The sequence below is a fragment of the Syngnathus floridae genome, chromosome 9 (genome assembly GCF_059516105.1).
Source record: "Syngnathus floridae isolate MCC-2025c chromosome 9, RoL_Sflo_1.0, whole genome shotgun sequence".
NCBI lineage: Eukaryota > Metazoa > Chordata > Actinopteri > Syngnathiformes > Syngnathidae > Syngnathus > Syngnathus floridae.
This window is the reverse complement of record NC_142421.1, coordinates 7602831-7614780: the sequence shown is the minus strand read 5'-3', so window position 1 is coordinate 7614780 and position 11950 is coordinate 7602831. Positions and strand designations below refer to the sequence as shown.

The 11950-nt window shown below is 40.1% G+C and overlaps 2 protein-coding genes across 2 annotated transcripts; one reads left to right on the top strand and one right to left on the bottom strand.

Moving 5' to 3' along the window:
• Positions 1 to 95: 95 nt before the first annotated feature.
• fbxo9 (F-box protein 9) lies at positions 96 to 4738 on the top strand. Its single transcript, XM_088385454.1, has 13 exons — positions 96 to 549; positions 1825 to 1896; positions 2024 to 2140; positions 2215 to 2272; positions 2357 to 2453; positions 2727 to 2857; positions 2938 to 3052; positions 3137 to 3255; positions 3338 to 3428; positions 3509 to 3604; positions 3817 to 3910; positions 4043 to 4197; positions 4404 to 4738. Exons 1-13 carry the CDS (start codon positions 547 to 549, stop codon positions 4510 to 4512), a joined length of 1257 nt encoding a protein of 418 aa, XP_088241580.1. The 5' UTR covers positions 96 to 546; the 3' UTR covers positions 4513 to 4738.
• Positions 4739 to 5729: 991 nt separating this feature from the next.
• On the bottom strand, positions 5730 to 11413 carry elovl5 (ELOVL fatty acid elongase 5). Its single transcript, XM_088385459.1, is given in 9 exon segments — positions 5730 to 6559; positions 6562 to 6622; positions 7035 to 7169; positions 7307 to 7431; positions 7600 to 7771; positions 7902 to 7979; positions 8813 to 9000; positions 9127 to 9190; positions 11235 to 11413. Coding segments are annotated over 9 exon segments (876 nt in total). The 5' UTR covers positions 11238 to 11413; the 3' UTR covers positions 5730 to 6509.
• Between the last annotated feature and the right edge of the window lie 537 nt (positions 11414 to 11950).

Sequence of the window (11950 nt, the reverse complement as noted above, 5' to 3'; positions counted from 1 at the left end):
AAGTGAGTGGGCGTGTCATTTTCCATCCTGGTTAAGTAATAAATCTTTTCCCCATCTCAATGTTTACCCAGGTTGTTTAAAAGCTTATCGCGAAAATGTCATGAAAATCGCGTTGGTTAAAATGTTCATATCACAAAGGCATTAATTTAACTCCTACTATCTGTGGCTGCAAGTGTAGTTTGTCGCTGTACAATTCATTCGAAAAGTATGACGGCAACATTGAATGTTGACCACATCGTTGACAAAGGTTACTGCAGATATCAAGATTTATTATTTAATTTTGTAGCAAAACAACTTAGTTGGCTTCATTTTTTAAGTTGACGTGTGCAAACGTAAACAGACAAGCCAAATAAGGCAGGCACACTTCCGGATTTCTTAACTCTCTGAGATCTGCTCGGAGCGCGCATCGAAATGGCTGCGTTCTTGCGAGCTCGCAAATATGTTCGTTGCGTGGTCCGTTTCTCTGACCGTGACTTGTAAACGCCACGCTGAACGTTTTTGAAGACACACGCGCTTACTAAAAAGGACTTTCTCTGCCAAGTTGTCATGGTATGTCACGGCGCGAGTTAGCTGTTAGCACGCTCGTATTGACGTCAACTAGCTAGCGCTTAGTCAACACGTTTGTCGTCAGCTGTCTGCAAGTACACGAGTAACTAAATCAGTTGTCAACACTGGGACATATTTTGCAGCATTTTATTTCAAGACACTAAAATATCAATTTATCGAACTCTAATGTCATTAGCTCCATTAGCATAATTGTCTTAGTCATGTTTACCTCAATGTTATAATATCATCAGAAACACTAATGTGCCTGATGAGAATTATGTTGTTTTCCCACATGTCTTGTGTAGATTGTCAAACAAACAAAGTTAATCCGCAAAGTTGAATCGAGTGGACTGTTGTTTGTTGAACTTGTTTTCATAAACGTTCAAATATGACTTGGCAGGTTGCGCTGTTATGTGAACGTTATAGTAATAATTAAAAATCGGCTGTGTAGTTCCTTTCTGATTACCCAAGGGCACTTTTATAATAACTCAAGTGGGTAATAATAACGCCTGACTATTAATAGCCACCATCAGATAGCTGACTGTCTTGGCACCAGGGTGCAAGATTCCAGAAAGAGGTCCTTTAGGCAGGGGAGGCTCCTTGGGGGGGCTTTGAAGACAGCAGGGCAGTGAACTGATCAAGATGATTCAAAGAAAGGTCAAGATCAATATTGGCTAGTGGTGGATGTTAACTAGCTCCTCAATGTCAACATCCACTAGATCCATGCTTAGTGGATTGAGCATCATGTAAGAAATTACCCAAGTAAAATGTTATGTAAATCATTCACAATTAGTATGAATATGAAATCAGATTGTATATAATAGATTTTATAGCTGAGGTGTTTTCTAAATATACTTAGAGTACATTATAAATAAAACTGAGGGTACTAATAAGGATACTGTGCTAATAAGAGGTCATGCACTATAGATGTAGTAGCATTACTTCAGTAGTTTGAAATGATCATATTTAATTGGGAACTTCCCAACCTTTAGTGAGTTAATTGACATTTACACATTTTATATCACAAACATTTTGATTTCATATGACCAAATTCTCCCTGTCACCATACATTGCTCACATAGGTTGAAGAACAAAGATACAGTTGCAGTTAACAAATGTTAATTTGCAGACAAATTGAGCGAAATTGGATTGTTGGCACCCCGATTGTGAATCACTGCTTTAAACTAGACAGTCAAATAACTGTACAAGTTTGAATGTTATCAGCTTAAGCAGTCACAGTGCTAAATGCCCAGGCTAATATTTATTCACTTTTACTAGGCTGAAGAAAATGTGGATATCGGTGGCACGGTGGAGGAGGAAGATGAGAATTCTGATGACCCAAATCTTGAGGTAAAATAGCTTTGCTCTGTATAGACCGCCACTCATTGTTTCATAAGGCGCTCATTCTACTTAAACTTTGTGTTGGATGTTTTGTTTAATTAAAAATAGTCCATTTCCCTAACATGTAATGTTTCAGCTGCAGCTCAATGCTTTCCGAGCTAAGTGGATGTCTGAGCTCAAGCCAAGCTGTGACACGAGGCTGTTGCGAGTCACGGGTTCGAGGAGGACGCAAGAAATTGCTCGGGAGGAAGAGGTATTCCCCACGAAACTGATGACTGGGCCTGTTAATGTTGTGTGAGTTTAAGTCTTTATAATTTTTCCCGTTAGGCTGCTGAGCTGTTCCTGAGAGCTGTTCAGGAAGAGCAGAATGGAGCATTTTATGAGGGTGAATAAATGATCTAAATATATTTGTGAGATTGTAAACGTGCTTGAGCAATCAGTTCAATGCCTCGCTTTTTGTTATTGGCAGCTATCAAGTTCTATCGCCTGGCTATGCAGCTTGTGCCCGATATCGAATCAAAGATCAACTACAGCCACCCTGACGCCAATCAAGTTGAGGGAAACTAGTAAGATGCTCCACGCTGTAGTTAAGCTCTTTTGTTCGAAACTTTGACGTCACCAACTTAGTTCTGGACACTCCATTCAAAGATTTGGAGGTCACCAATTGTTTTTTATACAATACTCCCATTTTGAGTCAAACTCCAAAGACACAAAAGGCCAATTTCTCATGATTACTGCAAAGGTGCACTGTAGGCTGCCCACAATAAACACCCGCTTTAAAATGTGCAAGTCTTGCATTATCTGGGCTCCCTAACACAGCTTTGTGTGTTGTATCACAGTAAGGAGGAGAGGGATGCCGACGGAGAGATTGAGGATCTGGTTACCTACTTTGAGCAGGAGCTCACGTTGGCCACTTCCTTTCCTAAGATTTGTTCTCCTGAGTTTGAAAAATCTCAGGTGCATATGTCAGGTAGCACGCTTCCTCATTATGTCATCTTTTTGCTCCGCACGGTTGTCACCACATGCTCACCTTTGTATTGCATTCCGCAGCCTTGCCACGGGAGATCCTCATGTATATATTCCGTTGGGTTGTGTCACGCGACCTGGACATGCGAGCCCTCGAGCAGCTGTCGCTGGTTTGTCGTGGCTTTTACATTTGTGCAAGGTCAGCACCGCACAACATAACAACATTTTGAAAAGAACCGCGTTCTTCATGTTTACTACTTTTCTGGTTTTATTTGTGTGGCAGGGATCCTGAGATTTGGCGTTCAGCCTGCCAAAGAGTGTGGGGGCGCAACTGCACCAAGCTGGGACACTTCCTGTCTTGGAGAGAGATGTTCCTCCAGAGGCCCCGTGTCCGTTTTGATGGTATCTATGCGCCGTGGCAATGTTTCAATAGACCATCTCCGCCCCCCTTCCTCCAAACTTTGTTCTCGCATTGCCCGAGCAGGCATCTACATCAGCAGGACGTCGTACATTCGTCAAGGAGAGCAATCTCTGGACGGCTTCTACCGACCTTGGCACCACGTCGACTTCTACAGGTAGATTTGGGACTCACACACACTATTTTGGCTCTTGTCAACTTGTAAGTCAATATATAGTGTGTTTGTGTTTTTGTCAGGTACTTGCGCTTCTTCCCTGATGGCAGCGTGCTCATGCTGACCACACCTGAGGAGCCTCTCTCGATTGTCCCTCGCTTACGCACTCAAAATGTCAGGTGAGGCCATGTTGTTGTTGTTTTTTACTGATAATAATGCACATTCTTTTAATTGTCGTGACATATTTTGTTTAATGGAGTTAGAATGGACTTTACCCCTCGTCAGGAAATAGTTTTGACCAGGACTCACAGTCGGGAGTCTGAGTTGGAAATTGCAAGCGTGTCGGTTAATGAAAGCTGACGTTATTATTTCAAGTGTCTTGCTTCTGCAGAATGGAGGCCATCAAGTTCGGCCACTTCCGTCTGTCCCAGGAGACGGACAACCAAACCAAAGTTTACGCAGTCGTACGCAAGAGAAAGGAGGAGGTGAGATGATTGAACAAAGAATCTAAAGTTCTTGAATGAACCGCAACATATTTGGATTTATAAACATAAAGTACATATTTGTTTTAAAATGTTGATGCATCAAATCATTTACGTGAGTGTACTTATGGCCAGAAATCATCCGAGATGCAAAAGAATCGGTTCTGCAGGCGGAACCCAGTCCCTGAGACCGAGCACACCTTCCACGTGGGACTTCTTCTGTCCTCTGGGGGGCGCCAGAGTTTCAATAAGCTGGCGTGGATCCACCATTCTTGCCACATTACTTATAAGTATGAGCTGCTAGACACAAGCATGCTTGTTCTTGCAAAGGGAGTGAATGGTTGTAGTAATTTATGTTCATAACATTCAAGCATAATTGCCGACATGAACAATAATTAATAAAACATGATAACATTTAAACATTTATTTGAAAAAAATCCCCAATTCTTGCAGAGGAAAAAATACATGTAATAAATACTTTTATAATCTTTTTCAGGCTGACTGGGGAAACTGTTATCAGTGCATTTGACCTGAACAAGATGTACACACCTTTCATCTTCGGACGCGTCAAGAGTTACACAGCATTCTCAGATCAGCCGCTCTAAGACACCCAGATGATCATCGACAGAGACCACCTGGTTCACTAAACAACCCTTAACACACTAGCACATGATAATAACTGGTTAATCTTGTGATTTTCAGAAATGTTGCAAAGTGATTTGAACACTAGGTAATTAGCAGTCCTAGTTCGCATGCTCCCAGCAATGAATGTTCATTATGGTTTTGTCTCATGGTGCACTTTCTCCTTCAAATACACAAAGATAAAATGCTTATGTTTCAATTGTTTGACTCGACAGCATGTTATGCATAGTACACACTACGTCACATCATAGTGTTATTAAATATCAGCAAGAGAACGTCAAATGTTATAATCCTTTTTTTTCCCCTGAGAACAACATGGACGGATCAAACTGGATTTCTAGAGCAGGGAGGCAAGAAGTGGTTTTAAATATTTCAATTGTTTCAAGCCCCTCAAATGTAGAAGCAGTTTTATGACCATTTTCTTAGAGCCAAATTATTAGAACGTAATTTTGATGAATATTTTTGGGGTTTAATAAGGCAGAAGCATGCTTTAGACTAGTTATATATATAAGACTAGATATAATTTAAGTACGCTTAGGATACGTGTGATTAGGACAAAAGAGGCCCCGGAAGTCCGCGGGAGCAATGAAGGCGTGTTTTTTTTTTTTTTTGGCCTTGTCCGTATCCGGTGCTGTATGGGATCAACGGTGATTTTGCCATATTATGTGAACCTTCTGGTCCGTTCAACTAAGATGACACTCAGAGAGTAAACTTCAGCGAACGACTCTGAAATGCAAGAACTTTCCATGAAGTCTGTCAAACTGGTCGGGAAGTCGCCGCGTACGCCAACGACAGGCAAATTGTGCAGCAAGAGACAAGCGTGGACAGGAATTAACACGGGAGTGAAAGAAAACAATTGTGAGTACACCGAAGCAATGAAGGTAAGTAATGCATGCATTGGATAAGCCTCATTTGTCTATTGTAGCAATGTTGCAAATTGTGACAAAAACTGAGTGCTTTGCTGACATAATAGTTTGACTTTAATGCTTGCGTGTGCATCAGTGTTTCTGTTATTGATTACTCATATCCTGCCACGCCATTCCGGATGAGACCTGAACTGTCTTTTGCATCTGAGCACATTATCAATGTGTATTTTATGATTGCTTTGCTACACAAACATGACCTATTTCTTCATTTTTTTTTTTTTTTGCAAAAGATATTTTATTCAATGAGAAACATGTGAAGTACCTGAATGCTTTTATTTGTCGACTTGTGCAATTTATAACCGGAAATACATCAATTTTTTTTTTCTACAATAATTATAAGTATGATGTGTATCATACTTGGTAAAACTTCCTGCGCGAAATAAACCAAGAGGTTGTCTGCTTGTGTGATGTTAATCAAGCACACCTCTTCTGCTTTAAGTGTAATAAACATGAACATGATTACTTTCCATTCTTGATGATATTAAAACACAGTCAAGTCAGGCACAGAGTGAACCAGCATCAGTGTGGTGACATTAGCACTAGCAACCAAATAAACAGGTCCATGAAGGCACCGCATCTACAAAAAAAAATTCAAATAATCTAAAAAGTGGTGCTTATAGTGTTGCATGAGATTGAACTCTTAATAAATTAAATACATAGGGTTGCTGCATAACATATTAAAAATGAGTGCCAAGGGATTTGGTTAATGTTTCATATCAGTTTGTCTACTGTGCAACTATTTGACCAGAAGCATCTTGCCCTGTCCTGGCCGGCCTCTGCAAAAGGACATATAGTATTTAGAGATTACGTAACAGCGCAAGCAGGACACAAGAAGCGCGCTCTTGTTACATGTCAAGGACGGTCCAAAACGCTGCGTGCTTCAAATATAAAGCACGCTTACCGAAGCTTTTTACCTTCAGTCATTCGGTTTAAATTGAAGGCGCAAATACTGTAATTGAAGGCGTAGACCATGACCTACTGGACTTTACTTTTTGATTTTTAGCAGCATTAAGCAAGGTTGGGAGTTGCCATTGTTAATCCAGCTTCAGTTCTTCTTGATTTTGAGCACCGTGTTCCTTTGAGAGTGTCCGTTGGTAGACAGGGAAGCCCCGTTCTGGAGCTCTGTGGGCTTGTGTTTCTTGTACGTCTGTTGAAGGGCCAAAGGAAGCACAAGATGATTGTTAAAATGAAGGACAGAAGATACATATTTTCAAAAGATGTCATGTTTTCCTAGTTTGAAACCCTACTGTGGAACCCCAAGGCTAGTTTGAAACCCTAACCCTGTTTTTAAATCCCAGTTTGAAACATTGACCCTAATTTGAAACCCTACTTCAAATCTCTAACCTTAGTTTGAAACCCTACTTGGAAACACTAACCCTAGATTGACACTTTATAATTCATAGCTATGATGTTTCAGAAAGATAATTCACCTGTGGCCAAATCCTAATTCATAAATACAACACAAACTAAATAATAAACCATCTAAAAAGCATCTCTGATTTAAAGAAAAAAATAAAAATAATTTTCTAACGGGGTGAGGGGGTATCAGACAAAATGACCTGAATGTAGAAGTTGGAAAAGAAGACAATGAGGGTGATCATGTAAACAATTTGGAAGTAGAGCCATCCAAAGGGTACACCACACGGCCATATGATGGCACACAGTGTCTGCAACATCGTTAAGAAGAACTGGATCTGCAGGGGAAACATGACACACATACACTGCAGTTAGAAGGTGACGAGAAAGACAATATTGATCCGAGGCCCAAAATATCTAATGGATACACAGATGTGTTTTTGCCTTGACTTGAAGTCACATTTGACTAGCTTACCAGCTGGAGCTGCGTGATGTACTTCTTCCACCAGAGATACGGGCGCACGGCGGGGATAGCTGACAGGCCGTAGTACGAGTACATGACCACGTGGACAAAACTGTTGAAGGTAGGCCCGAAGTAGGCTGGAAGACACATGAGTCCTGAGAGTCCACAAGTGATGTCGCAATCGAAGACTTATGAGAGTTGCTGCAAGGTTGCCTATTGTTTTTCATCAAACAACCTCAACACTGATGTTTCATTGTGGTGCATCGATGTTATGTCATAAGCGATATCATCCATCCATCACTCACAATGACCACATGGGAGCCAGTTGATGACAAACCACCAAATGTTGAGCATGCTGACGTGGTGGTAGACGTGAAGAACGGTGATCTGGTGATTGTTCTTTCGCAGAATGAAGAAAAACGTGTCCATAAACTCAATGGACTTGGAGAAGTAGTACCACCACAGAACATTCATGATCTGAGGAAAACACACAGAGGTCAAAGGCAAATTAGCACGTATTGCAATCTGGGAAGAAGAAAAATAAATTTCTTAAAAACAATACATATTTTTCCATTGGCACATTACAAGTATGCTGCGACTCATTCACCTTGTTGTCCACTTCTGGTGCGCTGTACGTGTTCTGGCAGTACAAGTTGTAGCTGCTGTTCCACACAGCAGACACAAGCTGAGGACAAAAATGAGTCAAGGTATATACATTGCATTTCAGTATTAAATGTACAACAAAATAAATAAAAACAAAGCTATGAGGAAAAAATGCTGGTTACAAAATTACTGTGCAAATTGAAAGTGAAAAACAATCCAGTGGGCTTTAGAATATTTCTCGGGCCTAAAAAGATCTCATTTGAATGAGACTTCCTGCGGACAAATGAACTCAACTCAGTTAAAAGTAAATTGTGAAGTGTAATTTAATGCCGAGTCAACAAATCAATAATGATCAACCGCCCGTGCGGAAGAAGCGAAAGATTCAGTAGTGATGAATAAATGAACAGTCATTCATTTTTTTCTTTAAGTTTTTGTGTCCTGACCGCAGCTTGATTTTCTGTTTGAACCACTCGTGAAAAAAAAAAAAAATCCTGACCAATCATTTTGATTGCAATCGCTGTGTACTTTGATTATCAGAACACGCAACACAGGGTTTAATGAACCTTGGCAATGTAGATGGGGAGGCAAGAAGTCAGCCAGAAAAGGCGGAGACATACTTTAGACTCGTATTAAAAAAAAAAAGCTTCTATCAAGTGAACTTGTATTCTGATTCACAAGAGACCACAAGTGATCTCCAAAATTTCAAACTATATCTCCAACACAATCTGTGGTGATTAGGTTCCACGATTTGTAGCAGGACGTCCTGGAGTTGGTTGCCTGACAACGAGCCCCAGAGCCAACAAATAGCCTGATTGATTTGATCATGGATTAGAAAAAAAGAATCGATAGTTAACTGACCCACTGCAGTTTGAGTTAGTTTGTTACAAAATTCCGTCATCAGTGGCTGCGACGTACCTGGTAGAACATGCCGAGCGACAGAAGCGTAAGGCCCATGTTGTAGACCACGAGGAGGCCTTTGCACGAGAACGCCTGCCTGTGCTTCATGTACTTGGGTCCCGTCCACACCACCACAAGATACACAATGGTGAGGGCAACTGTCGGCGAGTAGTTGTCGAGCAGCGGCCAACCACGCACCCGCTGATCTGAAATAATCATAGGGAAGATTAGATAAACGAAATTGACGACCTACCAGCATTGCTCAATATTCGTATTTAAAGTTGCATTGTAATTAAACCAAACTACCAGATGACATAATTACATTGACATACCACGGGGACCCAACCATGACTCCAACAGGATGTTGAATCTTTGATCCAAGGCCTCCATGGTTACCTGAAAGTCATAAAACAACAACAGATACAAAAATGAATTATCAGCCTCTACACAAGCCAACAAAGGTTCGTGTTGGTGGTATAAACACAGAGGGATTACAGAATAATATGATGAATTGTCCATCAAATATAAGCCTCGAGGAAATTTTTACAGAAATAAAAAGGCACTGTTTACAGAAGTACAGTTTACATTCTTTCCATTGATATAATATCACACTTTCTATTCAGTATCAGCCACAAGCAATTTGCAATACCAGCAAATTCTTCCTCTATGGTGAAAGTGCACGATTGTCCCCAGCGACACATTCACACCGACATACATGCCTTTTATGACATTTATTATTTTTATACAAAGAGGGGCTTAAAGTTGGTTTGGCTCATGACAGATTTGTGCGGGTCAGGGGCCATGTTCAGATTAAAAGCACAGGAGGGTTACAGATTACGACAACCTTGGATGAAGCGACACAAACGTGCGTTGAGGGTTATCAAATTCAGCAAAAACATGAACATTTAATCCGCATGTGTCCTCTGCACAGTCATTGAAATACCGGAGCGCACGGGTGACTTTGTTTACATGATTTAAGACCAAATGTATTCATAGCCATCTCTGGTCATCGGTTAACTACTTCTCAAAGGCCATTAATATTGTAAGTCAAAATTTTATACAGAACAAGTTCAGTTACTTTGTCTTACTCTTTGTTTGAACATGTGAACTGTACTTTCTTTTTTTTAAATTTACCGTATTGGCCCGAATATAAAACAAGTTTTTTGCATTGAAATAAGTGGGGGTTGTCTTACATTCGGGGTCTAGACATTATACCCATTCATAACGCTAGATGGCGCCAGATATCTTTAAAGCGAATGCTGAACTTAATTCCCCAGGCCAAAGCGAACCCCTGTCACGAAGAATAAAAATAAAAATAGCGGTAGCACGAAGAAGAAAAATAAAAAATAGCGGTAAGAAAGAAAAGACAAGAAAATAAGAGAAGAGATAATAGAAAATGGAGAAACAGCAGGTTATTTACATTTCAAAAACCTGAAGCCATTCATTTACAAATGTGATTGCATTTTAGTTTACATATTTAAATGTTCAGATATTATTAATGTGATAGACAGTTTTTGCATGATTTGAATGAGGCAAAATAACCTGCTTTTTCTCTCGAATATATTGTTATAATCATTTGTTTCAGATGTACTGTAATTATTTTCTGTATAAAAATTAAATTTGGTGTTCAAACAGTCTTTTTTTCAAACTTGAGTCTTGAAAAAGAGAGGGTCGTCTTATAATCAGGGTCGTCTTATATTCGGGCCACTACGGTACACAAATCAATCTCTATGTCTATATCTATCTCTATGCATTGGTGCTTTTCAAAACAGATGGATCAGTGTTTAAATGTTCAGATAAAACAATGAATGAAAATCAACTTTCTTAAAAGTATAACAAAATGTGGTAGGTTGGGGGAAGGAAGTGGAGCAGACGAATGGCATTTTCATTCATTCCAATGGGGAAAGTTGACTTAAGATATAAATGATCTGACTTAAGGTTATGACAGGTTGAATAAAACTCAACTAAAGCAGTACAGTATTTAAACAAACTTCAAAGAGGGGTTTAATGCGAATCGGTCATAAACTGCCAGAAAAAAATGTGTAATGCAAAGAATATCAAAGCTTAAGTTGAAGATATCCAGCAGTATTAAATGTTGTTGGTAAAATGAATTTAATACGTGTAATAAATTACAATCTGAACTATTAAAATGACGTGCAGACAGATAATAGCTATTATTAAGCAACTAGTAAAGTGTGATAATTCGCATCAAAGTCATACATTCAGCTTTAACCCCTGGTAACAACAAAATGTTAAGCGCTCGTTTTCTGAGTGTTGGATCAAGTGGCGTTCACTAATAGCAAAAACTAGTAGTTTTCTGACGAAGTTAACAACACAACACACGCGCACGGTTCTAAACGCATCTCGCACAGGATACAGATCACGTCGCGATTTCACTCATCAGCTCAAGTGACATATTGCAAAGAGGGTTTGCACTCACCATCAAAGTCACAGAGCCCACGGACGGACACAAGAATGGACGCGACACGGACTGTGCACTCTCTCACCTCCCTATCTCTCTGTCTCTCTCTCTCTCTGTCTGACTCTTTCTCTCTGTCTGACTCTCTGTCTGACTCTTTCTCTCTCTATCTGACTCTCTCTCTGACTCACTCGCTCTCTGACTCTCTCTCTTTCTCTCTCTGACTCACTCTCTCTCTAAAAGAAGACATGTGATTGTACTGCGCGTGTACATTACGGCACAAAATGCGAGGAGTTTCATCCAGCACAGTTGCAATTTAATGAAAGTAATATTTAATAGTTTAAGAAATAAAAGGTGTTATCATTTGGAAATTTTCATTTTTCTGCCACACGCCCCACTAGGTAGGCAGGGTGACAAAAAGCACATCGAAAGCTGGTAGAAGATATTGGCCAAAATAAACATGAGCAAGGAACAAGGACATCAATGTGCAGAGGCTTTGGTTGGGTTTGGTCTTTAGCTCACTGCTTCCATCTCGTGGATTAAAAAGGTCCTGCATTATCGACAGGGGGGGAATTTATAAGGTGCATTCACTGCTTTTTCTGTCAGAACTTATGTAACATGTTAGACCTCACCAGTCGCAGTTAAGCCTAGGGTCACTGAAGGGCTACCCAGAAATGTCCATTAGTCCAGTTTTAGGATTCATCCCAATTATGTTTATTGTTACTATAATTGTGGCT